The sequence below is a fragment of the Leiobunum rupestre genome, chromosome 6 (genome assembly GCF_980474605.1).
Source record: "Leiobunum rupestre chromosome 6, qqLeiRupe1.1.hap1, whole genome shotgun sequence".
NCBI classification, from domain to species: Eukaryota; Metazoa; Arthropoda; class Arachnida; order Opiliones; family Sclerosomatidae; genus Leiobunum; species Leiobunum rupestre.
In genome coordinates, this window is record NC_143389.1 from 43,421,615 (window position 1) to 43,439,160 (window position 17,546).

Consider the following 17,546-nt stretch of genomic DNA (forward strand, 5'->3'; position numbering starts at 1 on the left):
CATTGTAACCCGGCCACCTGATCTAATGGCTTCAAAAGTCGCATGATGACTTAGGCCAAAGGTGGTGCCTTGGGTATTAGCTTAGCTGATGATTATTAATACTATCTAAAGCCAAATACATTATCAACATTAATATTAATTAAATATTTTAGTTCCTAAGTTATATTTAACAACCATATTAAATATTATCGTACTTAAATTGTTTTAACGGGCATATTATCATAATATACCTATTTAACAGCTATATTGAAAGGAAATGTTATTATAATAAGGCTATGAATTAGAAAGAAATATCAACTGATAATAAGCTTCGTGCGTTGTTTAAATTTTGGTCACAAGTATCGCCACCTACCGACCGAGTTTTAAATTGAATATATGAAAGGTGTCAGTTCGATCAAAATTATCTCTGCACAACAGCTGTTTCAACCGAAAATCATTTGAATTTCAAAAGTCGTCTGCTATTTCTTCACATATTTAGTTCATGGATATTAAAGCAGATGGCGCTATATATCCTAACAAACATCGATATAAAAAATAGCAAACATATAGGATTACTACTGACATCTGCTGCTTTATTTCATATATTTAACTAACTAAAAAATATAGAATATTACGTAAATCATTGATGCATAAAAATTTATTTAAACATAAAAATACACTGATAAGTTTTTATTAATTTTGACTGGATGTGTTTTTGTTCCTAGATGGCGCGACTGCGGCTATTTTCTATAATTCTAGGCAGTTTTCGCGTCTTCTGCTATAAGAGGGATGTAGTCGTATGTTTTATTTGGTTACTTTAACAGTTATAATGAACAGAATTATAGGAAATAAATAATAATAAATTTACTTTTATATTCTGTAATAGAAGTACTGTCATAAAAGTTAAAGTAAAATATTCTGTATCGTATTGCAGATTAGATTTGAAGTTGTATTCCTTGCACTAACCAAGGCTTAGATTAGTTTTTGGAATGTTTTATCGCAATTCCTTCGTTAGTATATTTAAGTAACTGTTTCAATTTAGATTTGTAACAGATTTAAATTATAATGGGAACACACGTTAAACTTGGCCTTTTCGCATTCCTCTGTTGTTTGAAATTTCAAAATTTTGTAGAATGCAAAGGTGAATATTTAAGTCTATTGTACTGATTGAACATTATTTACAATGATTTTTTTTCTTTTAGAAAATCCATTGGATCACGTAAAACCTGATGGAAACAATTTCAATTCAAACTTTAAATTTATTCCTTTGATCAAAAGAGATATTCCAATAGTGATAGGGAAGGTATTGGATCATGAGCAATTTAATGTAAGTCCCTTTTGAAAGTTTTGATGAGGTTATTAGAGTAATAATGTATAGGATATAATAGGTGAAATTTCATTAATATTGCTTTTAAATTTTTTTACACCTTTCATAAACACAACCTCACTGTGAAATTTCTCCATAATAAATCCTGCATGGAATGACATTTCCTAAAGTAATTTAAATTCAAAGAATTAGTTGGAAAACTAGAATTCTTTCTGGTTTAATTTTAATTATAAATGTGATTAGGGAATATCCAAAAACCAGCCTATCCCAAAAAATAGTATATAAACCTTAAGAGATGATGCTATTAGTAGTGGTACCGGTTTTGATAGGAATCATTGTTTTCGCCTTCAACTGCCGGAAGACTCTGCACCCTTTTTATCTCAACTACTTTAATTGTCTGGTGCTTGACTCCTCTTATTGGTGGACGGATGTAATGATGTAAAGAACCTCTTTACTGGGAAAGTTGCCCTGGTAACATGCGGGACCTAACTGACTCTCTCCCGTTAAGGACAGTCGCTTGTATCTAGGCTACTCTCCCTGGCAATTATACAAATATTATACGCAATTAGACAAACTTGTTCCTTTAGCTGTTTACGGACCATCATAACTCTTAGCATTTTAAGATATTTATTATTTTGGCAATCTTTGGCTGTCCATATGATCATAAACCTTTTTAGTTGCTTTTGCTCACTTAAATAAGTGAACTATAAAAAACTGCAATAGTATTCTGGCTTTGATCTTTAAGTTTTTGCTTATTTTTAATTGAACAGTAATTCCTTAACTATCCTGTTCAAATAATAAAATTTCCTTGGTGGAACTACTTGTTTTCCTCCATGTCCTCTTTACTTTGCGCTTTGGTATCGCTTCCAAAACTCACTACTATTGACTTAATAAGTACGAAGAGCCCATCCTGAGCGAAAACTTTAACTGTTATTAAGAAAGTTACGTGGTTGGGCGGATTTTAAAAGTAAGAGGGGGGAGATTATAAGCCCACACATATTTAACCTTGGGACGCGGGACTCTCGCTCCTTTTCCACATTGAAATGACTATTTGGCATCCCCCTCTTGAGTCTCGCTTAGCATCTCCAGAGAGAGAAAATTTTCTTTTGGCAAATGAGACCTTAATCAAGTTTTGTATTGTTTCGGCTCGATTAAAATTCTTTCCAGGACCGCTTTTTTAACCTCGATTGCCGTTCAATTATTTGAGAATGTTTATTGAACGATAAACTTGGGACACTTTTACCTCGGTTTAATTTCGTTATAATTATCGTCAATTCTTCTTTTCTTTTAAACATTTTTAAGTAGATTTTGAGGCTACTTTGTGTGGTTTGGTTAATGGGCTTTTTTTTTTAGTGGGTTTTGTTAAAATTATTTCGAACATTCCCGGGTTACCCATTGCTAGTTAATTACCGCCCTCTATGAATTATTTATTTTTGTAAAGAACGAAAAAAATGTCCTAAAAATTCAGCCTCCGCTTTTAAATACAATTGTCGTTACAGGACACTAATTTAGAAAATGTCTATTGTTTTGACTAAAGTTTAATGTAACTAACCCCGAAATTAAATGTTTGTCGATTGCGAAAAGCTGGGGACATATTGCATGAAATTAGTAAGCGTGAAATTGATAAAATTCCGCAATATTTTTCTTTTACCAAAACTGTTCCGCTTGTTTGACAGCTACTTCTTTCATTAATGTCCGTGTCTATATGCCTGAAATGTTTGTTTTCGCTTAATAACTATGTATGTGGAGGCCTGGTCACAAGTTAATCCTTTGATAGCCTTATTTAAATATTCGGGGACCCTGTTGAGTGTAATATTTAAATATTTTAGGGGACCCTGTTGAGTGTAATATTTAAATATTCGGGGACCCTGTTGAGTGTAATATTTAAATATTTAGGGGACCCTGTTGAGTGTAATATTTAAATATTTGGGGGACCCGGTTGAGTGTAATATTTAAATATTTAGGGGACCCGGTTGAGTGTAATGTTTAAATATTCGGGGGCCCCTGTTGAGTGTAATATTTAAATATTCGGGGGCCCCTGTTGAGTGTAATTTTTAAATATTCGGGGCCCCGGTTGAGTGTCATTTTTAAATATTTAGGGGACCCTGTTGAGTGTAATATTTAAATATTTAGGGGACCCTGTTGAGTGTAATATTTAAATATTTAGGGGACTTGGTTGAGTGTAATGTTTAAATATTCGTGGGCCACTGTTGAGTGTAATATTTAAATATTCGGGGGCCCCTGTTGAGTGTAATTTTTAAATATTCGGGGCCCCGGTTGAGTGTCATTTTTAAATATTTAGGGGACCCTGTTGAGTGTAATATTTAAATATTTAGGGGACCCTGTTGAGTGTAATATTTAAATATTTGGGGGACCCTGTTGAGTGTAATATTTAAATATTTAGGGGACCCGGTTGAGTGTAATGTTTCAATATTCGGGGGACCCGGTTGAGTGTAATGTTTAAATATTCGGGGGCCCCTGTTGAGTGTAATATTTAAATATTCGGGGGCCCCTGTTGAGTGTAATTTTTAAATATTCGGGGCCCCGGTTGAGTCATTTTTAAATATTTGGGGCCCCCTGTTGAGTCATTTTTAAATATTTGGGCCCCCTGTTGAGTGTCATATTTAAATATTTGGGGCCCCTGTTGAGTGTCATTTTTAAATATTTGGGGCCCCTGTTGAGTGTCATTTTTAAATATTTGGGGCCCCTGTTGAGTGTCATATTTAAATATTTGGGACCCCTGTTGAGTGTCATATTTAAATATTTGGGGCCCCTGTTGAGTGTCATTTTTAAATATTTGGGGCCCCTGTTGAGTGTAATATTTAAAAATTCGGGGCCCCAGTTGAGTGTCATTTTTAAATATTTGGGCCCCCTGTTGAGTGTCATTTTTAAATATTTGGGGCCCCTGTTGAGTGTCATTTTTAAGTATTTGGGGCCCCTGTTGAGTGTCATTTTTATATATTCGAGGCCCCTGTTGAGTGTAATATTTAAAAATTCGGGGCCCCAGTTGAGTGTCATTTTTAAATATTTGGGCCCCCTGTTGAGTGTAATTTTTAAATATTTGGGGCCCCTGTTGAGTGTAATATTTAAAAATTCGGGGCCCCAGTTGAGTGTCATTTTTAAATATTTGGGCCCCCTGTTGAGTAATTTTTAAATATTTGGGGCCCCTGTTGAGTGTCATTTTTAAATATTTGGGGCCCCTGTTGAGTGTCATTTTTAAATATTTGGGGCCCCTGTTGAGTGTCATTTTTAAATATTTGGGGCCCCTGTTGAGTGTCATTTTTAAATATTTGGGGCCCCTGTTGAGTGTCATATTTAAATATTTGGGGCCCCTGTTGAGTGTCATTTTTAAATATTTGGGGCCCCTGTTGAGTCATTTTTAAATATTCGGGGCCCCTGTTGAGTGTAATATTTAAAAATTCGGGGCCCCAGTTGAGTGTAATATATAAATACTTGGGACCCAATTGAGTAATATATAAATATTTGTGAATCATTTGAGTGTAATATATAATTTTTTTATGGCCGTGTTCAGTGCAATATATAAATATTTGGTACCCTGTTGAGTGTAATAGTTAAATATTTGGGACCATATTGAGTGCCATATATAAATATTTGGTACCCTGTTAAATGTAATATATAACTATTTGGGACCCTATTGAGTAATATATTAATATTTGGGACCCTGTTGAGTGTAATATTTAAATATTTGTGGCCGTGTTGAGTGTATTCTTGAAACAAAATATAGACTAATCTTTATTTTTGTTTGTGAATTAATCCTTTAACACGACCAACATCCCCGCTGAAACGGGATGTCGAAGATGAATATTATTCACATCGAATCTGTTTTTGTCAGCGCGAACTTTTGAAAGTTGAGGGGCGAAAAGTGCCATTAGACATGGCCCGTGAATTGTTCCAACGCAGAATTTGTCGGTAAACCTTACCCCCTTAGATTTTCTACGTAATAGTTGTGGCTTTGGTTCCACGTCCGTGACCAATGACTTGGGTAAACTTTAGGGGCGCCAAACGGGCTAAAACGCTTGATAAGAAATTTTCTGCCGTTTCATTATTTATTTTAAAGTGGCGGGATTTTCCTCGCCTTTTGTTTATAGGCGCTTTTCTTCGTTGTTTAAACAGAGCCCCGGAGTTCCTTATTTCTCGGCTCGCGAGAATTTCGCACGCGCGAACCAATTTTTCCATTACGCCAGAAAGAGACGCAAATATTTGTTTCCCAAAGTGGACGCTCCGCCCCCCCTCCCTCCCCCACCACAAACTCGGAATCTTTAATTAACGCGTCAATTAATTTCCCCCCTAATACCCGCGATACATTTAACCCGAGTTATGTCTGCAATATTTCGCCATTACGGAATTTACATATTTAAATTGATAGTTTAAACTTGTACGAATACGCTAATACTTCAAATCGCGAAACTTTTCCACCAGTGTTAATAAAAAGCCACCTTAAAGTTAAAGAAAACTTCTAGCCAGTGGTTCATAATTCGCTAGAGGGGATATATTGCATTTAAAATGTTAAAAATGACTAGTTTGATAGTATTACTTAAATGATTATTGGTTATTTATGTGGTACAAATATTACAAAAACACTTAAAAAAATATTTTCAAATTTAACAAAAAGGTTATTCTGGTGGAAACTGCGTATTTAACTTTTTGTTACGTTTATTCTAAATCACTGTCGGGACTGTCTTCCAAACAATGATCCTTTGCAATCATTTTATCGCCAAACTTAAGGCAGAATGTTCGTCAAAATAGCCCAATTTAGCTATTTTACATTTATGCAATGATAATTTTTTTCAGTAAACATGATATTAGCCATTATTAGCCCTATTATCCACCAAATGGACTATTGTCTAGGCCGTTAAAAACCATTATTTACCACCATTATTGGACTCTGGCTTTTTCAACCTCGGAACACTGTTTTCCACCCAACTAGAACACGGCTAGATTTCAAGCTAAAGATATTAGGTTTATTTAGCGCTCGTGTTAAACATTTGGGTGGAAAACTTTCCAATATCGGACACGGTGGCGCTAAAAGCGGAGCCCCTCTAAAAGAACTAAGCCAGCAATGTAGATACGGGTCCACTAGTTTATTTGTTCAAGGTCTGGCCACGATTCCAAATGAGAGCTTATTAATAACGGGAAAGCGTTTTATATCTCTTTCGTTACTTTGGACCTTTCAATTTAATTAAATACATTCTTCAAAGTTATCTCTACAACCATCTGCCTTTCTACTTAACGGCGCGCGTCAAATGTTTCGAGGAACCTTTCTGTCAATATACATCGCGTAAAATTTCCAAATATTTGACTAAATTATAGGAAAATCTTCCTCGTACGTAATAGACGTAAATAATAAACAATGACCCCCAAAAAATATAGCTAGGGTTAAAAAGTCATTTCGCCCAAAAAACACTGAAGCATAAAATTTCACGGTTCCTTAAGCCCGGTCCTCTTCCCATTCTTAATTTATAAAAGTCGACATTACTTTATCACCGAAACGTGTGCCCGTCAGGGTTGTGATTTTCACCGTTTTGTGGCGCTTTATTCCCAAAATAACCCTCGAAAATGTCAATTCCCGCTTTCGCTTCTGCCGTGCATCTGTATTTACGTTTTCCTTCAAAAACTGTCGCGTTAAATTGTTTTTATAACCTTTCGTAAGATATACCTGTACCCGCGGATACCTTGACCTAAGCATTAGGTATATCAAGTATAGAATACAATATTTCAATTTTTACATATTTTTTTTTCAGAACGAAGATTCTCCGTACTTGAATAGAGTAGGCTGGCCCTCGCTCAGACCTCTAAGTAGGGATGGGCTTCACGCCGGAAAAGGTACATCAAAAAATTATTATTTATCTCTTATTTTTTTCGCGCTTTTAAAGAAAAAAAAGTGTGGGCTCTAAGAGTTTTTTTTCTTTCACTGTTTTTGAAACTTAAAGAACGAAAACATTTACTCTAACCTTAGCCGCGTTTAGGGGCCATGTAAAATTTACCAAAATCCTACGTAATTACTGTAATTTGTTTTGCTTAAAATATTGGAGGGGGGGGGGGGTGAACGCATTACCGTCACAATGGTATTTTCGTGGCATTTTAACTTAACGAAAGACCTCAAAAATCCCGTACGAAATTCCCAACTCCGAAGAAAAAAAAACTTATTTTTTCGTTAATTAATGATAACCTTAAATAAAACTATACGATTTTAACGACATTTAATTACGTTAAATATAAATTTATATATAAAATATAACGATCATTTTATTTAAAATAACCTTGTTTTTTTCTTTAAATAAAATGAAGCGGGAAAATACTATAATAATCGAATTATAATAGTATAACTAATATAATTATTATCCGCTGATTATAATTTTATTCCCATTTAAAAATGCTTCATTTTTAATGAGGTTTGGCTTTTTTCGTCACTGTTTCCGAACGTTATCCTAGTTAGCTGACAGTTATTAGAAAGCTTGTGAGGCGGGTAAAGTCGATGGTGTAAAATCGTCGAGTAAGGTACGCGATTTAAGAGGGATGTAGTTAGCGTTAATTTGAAACGTGACCTTTAATTAGATAACGGGTAATGTCTTTCTATCTCGTTAGAGAACAATCCTGTTTTTTGACGCGCCATTCTTTAATGGTCGATAATTAATAAGCGCTGATTTATTGCGTGTACAGTGGCGTATCTGGGGAATTCCCCCGATCAAACTTCGCCGGACCGACTCGAGTCTTTTTTGACAAGCAACGCCGATCATCGGGACCAGGAGGACAGTAGTTCCAGAAAATCGAATCTCAATATTTGGTTGACGTTGCTGATCGCCGCTGTGGCAGCCGCCATTTTCTCTTGAACTTCCAAAAAAAAAAGCGACATCTAACGGTGCTTCCCTTATTTATTACCATCATTTACAAAATTATTCCAAAGATCTATAAATACTCCCCATTATTTTAAACGAACGATATAAAAATCATATTTTAAAGTTATACCATAGTTATCAACTAAATTATAACCAATAATCTGGAGTTACTTACGAAAAGACCAGAACTCTGTTGTTTTTAATATATTAGCCATCTTATTTATTATTAAAGTGTCCTCATTGTAATATCTTTTAACCGCGATATTTGGTCCGTATTTTCTAGAGATGGGTTGATGTATCGTATACGGTGTACCGTAATTCAACAACTAACCCGCATTATACAGTCTAGTCACATTATAATGAAAGTTTTTACGTGTAAAAAGAGATAGCAATAAAATGTTATTCAGTATTAATGCGTTATCTTGATTTATAATATAAGTTAATCAGGGTCTGAAGAATCTTAACTGAAAAATCTAAACCAAAAACCCAATGAATAAAAATTCCCAGCATTTGGTTTTGTTTTATTTTACGTAAACACATATTAGGTGTTTCCATAAAATAAAACAAAAAATTAAAAGTTTAAAGTGTTTTTCTCCGCGTCACGAGCTTAAGCTTTTTAGTACTTTATTGGCACGCGCGTTTCGCACGTGGACTTCAAATTCCAAAATGTTTATCGACTCGAGCGCGTGCTCTATCTTCAATAACTATAGCTAAGGTTCGTAAAAAAGGGAACTATAAGGTTGCCTCGATCGCGTGGTTTTTTATCAAAATATTACGAGTTTCGCGTTGCTATGTAAAATCGTGACGTCACCCAGATGAGATCGTATTGAAAAACAACGGAGGCTCATCTGGATGACGTCATCAATTTTAACTCGTACATATATTTTTTCCAACATCTTCTTGATCGAGACCCCCTTGAACTATAGCTAGTGTAGTTGAAAAAAATATTTACACCTATTGTTATTTTATCTACATTTTTAATTTTAAAATTTGTGTATTTCTTTATTTTTCTTCTTTGAATTTCTTTGGTTGAGATTTTTCATACCTAAATTTGTATTTATTTTTTTCGACCGATTATAAGTAAAAGTAAGTAGTATCAATGGTGACGTACTGGCCGTCCTTGACGAACTTGTTTTTAAGCGAACGACTTCCAGATGCTGACGATATTGTGACGTTGATACGGGGGTTTCTTACTGGTGCAAATAATAACGTTGTCCTTAACTTCCCAAATAATCTCAGTTTGGTTTCCTGACATTTCAAAGGAATACGTAGAGTGGGGTAAAGTCACCTCTACTTATATTGAGTAGTTCGTTTTTGTTTCCGTATTAACACGAGTGTGTGCTGGAGGGTGCTGAAGGGGAAAGTTCATTGGCTCGACGGAGTTAAAGATTTTTGACGACATTTCTACCACATTGGACGGTCTATGGTACCCCAGAAAAAAATAACGATTATTCTTAATCGTTCCCAATTAAATCTAATTATTTTCTCGTCGTGTCATCAGAGAGCTCCCCGGGCGAAAATGTCGAGTTCTGTCTCTCTCCGCGTGTCAGCAACGTGGGAGTCGAAATATTGCGTTTAACTTCGAAATTATTGCGCTAACGTCGCTTTAACACTTGATTACGTTATATTCGTCAACTCGAAAATATTTCACTTTTCGACGAAAATAACTAAGAAACAGAAGATCCAAATTCCTCTAGTTTCATTCTTTTTTTTCTGTCGGGCATCTTCCTCAGGGCCTAATAGAGGCTTCTATAAATTCCTCATCAAAGACAAAAGTTCGCGCTACTGCCACTAGACGTTGAAAGCTGTCATCAAAGTTCTAGCAGGTAGGGCAGATAGTCGGGGATGATTTAATGGAACGAAGTATACTATTAGATTAGTAATTAGTGGTAGTACTTGAAGAGCTGCATGGAAACTGTTTTCAACCATTTACCACGGTACCAGGGGTTTTAGGGAATGGATGGGAAGATAATTATTGAGTTCGTTATTGGTCGGTAATGGATTTTCCCTCTGGTCGTGATAATATGAATCGGGAATAAGAATACGTCAAATGGAATGGGAATGGTTGGAAAACAAATATTGAAACAGAAATGGAAATTTCGGGAATGGACGGGAATAAGAATATGTCAAAGGGAATGGGAATGTTTGGAAGACAAATATTGAAACGGAAATGGAAATTTCGGGAATGGACGGGAATAAGAATATGTCAAATGGAATGGGAATGTTTGAAAGACAAATATTGAAACGGAAATGGAAATTTCGGGAATAGACGGGAATAAGAATATGTCAAATGGAATGGGAATGTTTGAAAGACAAATATTGAAACGGAAATGGAAATTTTGGGAATGGACGGGAATAAGAATATGTCAAATGGAATGGGAATGTTTGAAAGACAAATATTGAAACGGAAATGGAAATTTCGGGAATGGACGGGAATAAGAATATGTCAAATGGAATGGGAATGTTTGAAAGACAAATATTGAAACGGAAATGGAAATTTCGGGAATGGACGGGAATGATTTCAAATGGAATAGAAATGCTTGGAAGCCATTAATTACATGGAAATGATAATAAAACGAGTGGGCGGGAATGATTTAATGATTTCAAATGGAATAGAAATGGTTGAAAGCCATTAATTAAATGAAAATGGGAAAGTGCGGTAATGAGAATATCTCAAATGGTATAGGAATGGTAGCGAATGATATAATTTTTACGTTAATCGAATGGTAATGGTAGGGAATGATATAATTTTTACGTTAATCGAATGGTAATGGTAGGGAATGATATAATATTTATGTTAATCGAAAGGGAATGGTTGGGAATGATATAATATTTATGTTAATCGAATGGGAATGGTTGAGAATGGTATAATATTTATGTTAATGGAATGCGGATGGTTGTAAGACAAATTGAATGAAAATGTATATTGTTTGAATGGGAATGGTAACACCTCAGCTTTCAATGCAGCTCTCTTTTATAAAGTTTGACAGTAATTTTTAACGTAAATGTCTTATTAAAAAGGATATTTTTGAAGTTCTAGCGAAGTGCCGTCCGTCATTTTCCTGTAGTCGAACGCCTTTAGCGATTTGTTTTGAAAGATATCAATCATATTAAAGTGGGCTACTGCCTTCCCGAGCAACGTCTATTCCGAAATAAAATTCTAGACGCGTTGAAATTGAAACCACACCACAGACAGAAAGAGAGAGAGTTAACGGGGCTTCCCACGGGGGTTTCTACATTTTTTTTCATCTCCTGTCTTTGACAAGTTAACGGGCTAGTTGAGTCAAAGCCGGCCAGAACGTTAAACCCTACACCGGAGAATTCCACGTTTATTTGTCTTTGTTAGTGTTGTCACTAGCAAATGCGTCTTTTCCGTTTCGCCGCATCTATGATACGTCTTTAAAATATGCTCCGTCGATTATATCTTTTTTTCTTCCTTATAAATTTCCGATAAGAAGTTTAAATCTGTATTGGTAACGGACCGATGGTGGAGGCACGTTTTCGGGTTGCGTTTTACTCATCGACAAATTTTACCGGAATTTCCCGAAATAGATTCGCGCCTGTCCACGGCCTCCTTCGCCTTTTTTTTTAAGGAAGAAAATCATACTTTCTAATCTGTTTGGTATTAAAAGTGAAGGAAACCGTTTCACCGTAAACACGCGCGCGCTGGCTTTCTTTTTTGGTGGCAATGTAACTGATAGGGTTTAATGGATCCCATTACCAGATGGCGTCCCGCTTATCGGTTTTTATTGGGTTTTATTATACATGTTCTTCTATAACGCCTCCTACTTCTTGTACGCCAGCAGATATTTAATGTTGGTATAAGGCTAATAGTAGTAGTCTTATAGGAGAGAGATTTAGCGTTTTTGGGGGGTGGGCTCGTTATCCATTAGACGAAATTAAACGCGAAAGAAACGAGAGAAAAAACGTTCTAGTTAGTTATACCTGAACCCGCGGCTCTGGTTATTAAAGATATCGTTTTACGGCGCTTTTATTTGGGGCTACTTTAACCGCTTGTTTTAGATATGGAAATTTTATCGCGCTAAGGCGGTATAGCGTACCCGAGATCTGGTAGCGGCGAAAATCAATTTAATCTAACGAAGATATTATCTCTTAAGCAAACCAACGCTTCCGGCCGTGTTGTTTTCGTCGTATGGTACGCTGTAATTTCATTAGACAACGCGAGATGTTCCGGACATTTTCTCGTCCGACCTTGAAGACGAATATATCTCGTTTCCCACACTTGTTTTTTCATTTGTTGACATTTTTTGTTGGGATCTACGGCTGAATAATTTGAATGATGTCTCCGTCCGCAACTTCGCTTTCGTTCTTTGACAAAACGGTGTCCCCCCCCCCCCGGTCGCTTTTGTTCGGTAGGACCTCAATAGGAACGAAATCTATTCAGGGAATCAACGACGTAGACAAATGGTCGACTGCTCGCGTGTAAAAAAAACACATTCCCGAAATCGCTAGCTCTTTTATAACGTCAATCCAGCCATATTATTTTTGGTCTGCCGCTTTTTAAACCCGACGTGTTTCATCACGACGATTTCTCGATAGTAGAAATCGCCATTGAGACTATAGGCAGGAATCTATACCTCTATACTTGGAATGCTTATTCTGTCGTATCGCGTATGGTAAGATCACTCTGACGGCTTTGGCCCCACCTTCGAGAGAAAAAATCCCCTCTGCGCGCGCTCCCCTCTCACGTTGTTGTTTGTTAAGTTAACATAGTGACGTCAAAAAAACCGTCAGCTACATCGAGACGAAAATCTGCCACGATAAGCATTCCAAGTAGAGGTATGGATTCCTGGACTAGGCCTTTCAAACGATTGTCGAATAGGCCTCTGATTGACCCCTGTGGTGATATTAGGCAATGAAAACTAACCACGCGGGAATTTAAGAGTATAGGGCCCCCCTTTCGCGATATTAACTATTATTTGAATAGATCTTTTATCGCGTCTGCAAGATTTAGGCCAAACTCTTCTTTGAACAAAAATCCTACGTGACCGTAACGCTGGCAACTTAAGCGGGGAAGGATAACGCCAATTAACTCACTCCTACGACAGATCGTCCCGACATTGGGTAATAGTAAACAACGCCTAATAGTCCTTTTCATTGATAACGAGACATTGATATCCTCCGCTCACACCCGGCCAACAAACGCGTTATGTTAGTTTACAATTGGGCAAACGGCATCATACGCGACGGGGTTTCTTTATCTTTTTGCCCCCGTCACTTAAAGGCAAGACCCGCGTTACGGACTTTTTGGCGTCAATTTCGATCGAGTGTCTTTTCCAATGTAGGCGTCAAACGCTCGGGGATGACGCGTTTCCCCCTCCCCAGACGTGTCACTACCCAAAAACGGTAGGACCTCTCTTCTTCCTGTATGAATTTATTTTTTTCAGACGAAGGAAGTGACAGCGTTTGACCTCTTTGGCTGACCTCACCGCCGGGTTTGCGCCCACCTATCGATACTTTAATCAATCACATACCCGCCCCTATACCATCCCGTGTTTAATTGACAAATTTAATTTTACTAAGTGAATGCGCTTGTTGATTGGATGGCGCGCGCGGCTGTCTCGATGTCCATCAGGGTTACTTAAAAATTCCACGAGATAACGAATTTTTTTACACCCACGGTTGATTAATTCGAGACACGGACTCCTTTCTTCGTCGATAGTTAGGCGTAACGTAGATTATACCCTCACCCCGCCCTTGATTTAACCGCCGACTAACGTCGAAGTTTAGCGCGATAGACGAGCGTCAGTTGCCATATTTCCCTCTTCAAGGCGGTGGAAAGGTACTCATTGAGTTCGTGTTGAACGTAAAGTTGACATATCCGAAATACACCCATTTAAAAACGTGTAATTTATATTGCCTTTCGAGTTTCATTTTTTTTCCGTTCTTTAAAATTCCGGTATACGCTATACGGGTATATTTTTTCCGATAGCGTATACACTCGATACCGGTAGATGGCATTGAAATATTGAAATAAACTATAGAGAGAGATTAGAGACTAACGGCTGATTAAACTCGAGAATTTGTTTCGTGTAAGAATTCAGGTTTTTCAGAGCGACAGCCCTTCTCCCCTTGAGATATTTTTAAAATTAATTCTTCTCTCCCTTTCGCTAACGTGCATTGCCAATTAATTTTACTCTCAAAATACGTACCCGTATATCTTATCGTTTAAATATATACATTTAATAATTTCAACCTTGACTTTTCCGCGGACCCCGACTCACGTCAATGAAATATTTCATTCGCGCTAAATCTACAAATCGGGATAAAAAATATTAATTAAAACACCCGTGCTGGGAATAACAGCGTATACGTCAGAACATTTAAAATTCGGAAGAAAATTTGTCATATTATAAAATTTTATTATTCGTCCCAAGACTCCCAACACACCGAACGACGCGAAGTAATTAAACCAAATTTGGGCTAATTCGCGGTTTGTTTTTATTTAATTATATTTTTTGGCAAACATTTGGAGAAAATTAATTAGACACGGTTTTTATCGCGGCGCCTTAAATTTTACCATTTTCCAGCGAAAGTTGGGAAATAATATTTCGGGGTAAAAAACAAGGCGGTGGCGGATTCTTATCATCAAGAAGAGGGTTTTCTCTAATGAGACTCCAGCTCGAAAATGGAGCTACGATTTTGTTGAGTTTAAAGAAAAGCCCACTTCTCTCTTCTTGTAAATTTGGTTTGATTTCGCTCTCAGATAAGACTAGCCGGATTTTGATTTTTTTACGTATATTAAAAACACTTGAACTAGAAACTTCGAAATATAAAGTGTTTTGTTTGACGAAAAAGGCTCTACGTGGCTATCCTGAAGTGAAATTTTGTCTAGGTTTATGAACCTCTTTTGGGCGGCTGCGTAACGGTGAAAACCGGCTTCTAGGGGGAATACGAATTAGGGGCATAGGTAAAACGCTCAAATACGGTGTTGCTATATTAGGATCAAGATGATGATAGAAAGGTGGGGAATATATTTTTCCCCCCCGACGTTTTAGCGAATGTACGCTATATAGGAACTTTGGAAAGTTTGGAGAGAGATGTTTACTTTAACATGGATGGACGCGGAATCGAGGAGCGTCCGATAAAACCAAAAATGCCTCCTCCTAATGGAGTTTCTATGAAGTATTCAGAGATACACGCGCTTAAGCTGTTCAAACATCGTCCGCGCGTTTAGCTTTCCACTTAAGGATTAGCCGCTCGACGCGACTTCACACGGCGGATAAACGAGACGGAAGGCGGCAACCGGATGTGGTTACGCACTCGCGACGAACTGGGGAACTTTAAAACCCTAATAGTTGTTTAATTTGCGACGCTTATATCTTTATCTATAGCCCGAAGATCTATTTAATTCGGCGGAGGGATATCTCAAACATTTCGTTTCGTATTTGCATTAAATAACTATATAAACTTCGTCATTCTTTCACTCTTGGAAAATTCTAAATAGTTCCTGCCCAGATTTAGAGGTCACGCGCAGAGACTCGGAGAAAAAAGAGCCGAAAAATCGCTATTCCTTAAGGCTTATAAATTTATACGAGAGATAAATTATAACTCTAATGTTCGCTACGTGATAATGCCTTTTTCGTGTTTTAATCTCGAGTTAATACCACGTTGTAAGTCCAATCAGCTGAAGAATGTCGGATCTTAATCTCGCGCCTCGGACCAACGCCACGAAAGAAAAAAAATATAAAATAAAAATTAATTATAAAGAGGAAGCCGTGTTTTTATCTTTGTTAATTTTAAATATACAAGCTACTAAGTTAAGAATTAAAGCAATATTCGCGATTAATTATTATTATTAAAGGGTATGTTCTTCGCGTAGACGCCCTGCAGATAAAAATATCTAAAAGGGGAGAATCGTATAATGAAAACGAAATTATCCCTTCTGCTAGCTCTCGATTCGAAGTGCTTATAAATTATACGTTAGGGGGAGAAAAACCTAATAGACTCAATAGTTGATCCTAGCCTCTTCTTTTTTTAAATTCTTATTGGATAATAATGATTACGTCTCCGTCTTTATATACCCCCCAAGAACTCTAAATTCCTCCATTTTTCCAACTCCCAGACCTACCTCTAATCGTGTAATGCAAATCAATTTGTTTTAGAGGAAAGTAAAAGAAAGAAAAAAAGAGGAGCAGACGAGTTTAAAAAAAAAAGACCGAGGCTTAAGACTTCCGACGCGAAAACTAAATGAGAAATTTCTCAAGAATTGGATTTTTGGTTTGGGCGTATACCTCGGCAAAAGAAAGTTCCCGTTCCAAGGAAGGAAGAAGAAAGTTTTCCTCTTAAGTTTTCCCCACCCCCTCGTTGTTGTTCAATCTTACACAGTCGGCGGAGGTGTCCATTTATTTGTCGAGATTGCTATTATTATTGCCAAAGATAGATGGCGGCGTTGCGGCCCGCTGAATTCCAACGAGAGAGAGAAATAAAGCGGTAGGAGTAATAAAACACGGGCCGTCGAGAGTTTGCGAAAGTCCGCTTTGGGGATGTTTGAAGAAGTGCCTACAATATGTTCTTCTTCTTTTATTAGTCATGCTGGTCGGACACCGAGAATAGATGGCCGGAGTGGGCTCTATTATAGATCACGTCGTTCTCATCCGAGACCACGCCCATCTTAACTACCTGTACCCGGCGTTTATGGGCTGGGATGGGTGGCCGCGAAGGGAAGGGGGTCGAAGTAGGACGCGTTGAATCTTCTTCGGCAAAACGCGTCCTTTTACTCCGTCCCCGAGCTAACGCCCTTACGTCATCGCTTCTTTTCGGCGTTTCGAGAGACGCCGAATTTAAGGTTAACTCTTCTCAGGAATTCATAACGCTACTTGGAATAATCTATTGCCTATATTCCGATGGTGTTTTATCGCGAATCTTAAGTGGGCTGTGGCTAAGAGACGTAAAATTCTGTGACGTTGGAACTTTAACTTTCGATTGGCTGTTAAGAGGTTAAAAGAAGTCTGAACGGTGCCACGTTTATTGTGGATCACCAGGGTAATAGAACCTTTAGGGATGATTGGCGCTAGTTACGTTAAAAACAAGCGGTAGAAGGTTTTAGCAGACTCATTTTTGAGTTAGTTCATACTCTCTTTAACACGCGGTAGCCGTTGAAAAAAATTTACTGTTATGGAATCTAAAAATGGCTTTAAACTTTTACTAATTTAAGACCCCATAAACACCTAATATCATTATGTACCTGATTGCGAAGTTCACATATACGTCACAAGCGAAGTTGACACTGTGTGTAACCTCGGAGCACTAAACACAACACCCTACACAAGAAGAACGCAACCCGTTAAAAATCGTCTATTTTCTTGTGTACAATTTTCATTGGCTAGACGCTTTAGTGCCTGCTGCCGTCGGAAGGGGAA

At 37.2% G+C, this 17,546-nt stretch overlaps 1 protein-coding gene across 1 annotated transcript; it reads left to right on the forward strand.

Moving 5' to 3' along the window:
* The first annotated feature begins 744 nt into the window (after positions 1 to 744).
* LOC149941080 (uncharacterized) lies at positions 745 to 8,550 on the forward strand. The gene is made up of 4 exons (XM_090178549.1): positions 745 to 1,120; positions 1,182 to 1,306; positions 7,069 to 7,150; positions 7,988 to 8,550. The coding sequence occupies exons 1-4, from the start codon at positions 1,045 to 1,047 to the stop codon at positions 8,155 to 8,157; spliced, it is 453 nt and encodes a 150-aa protein (XP_090034675.1). The 5' UTR covers positions 745 to 1,044; the 3' UTR covers positions 8,158 to 8,550.
* Positions 8,551 to 17,546: the final 8,996 nt, after the last annotated feature.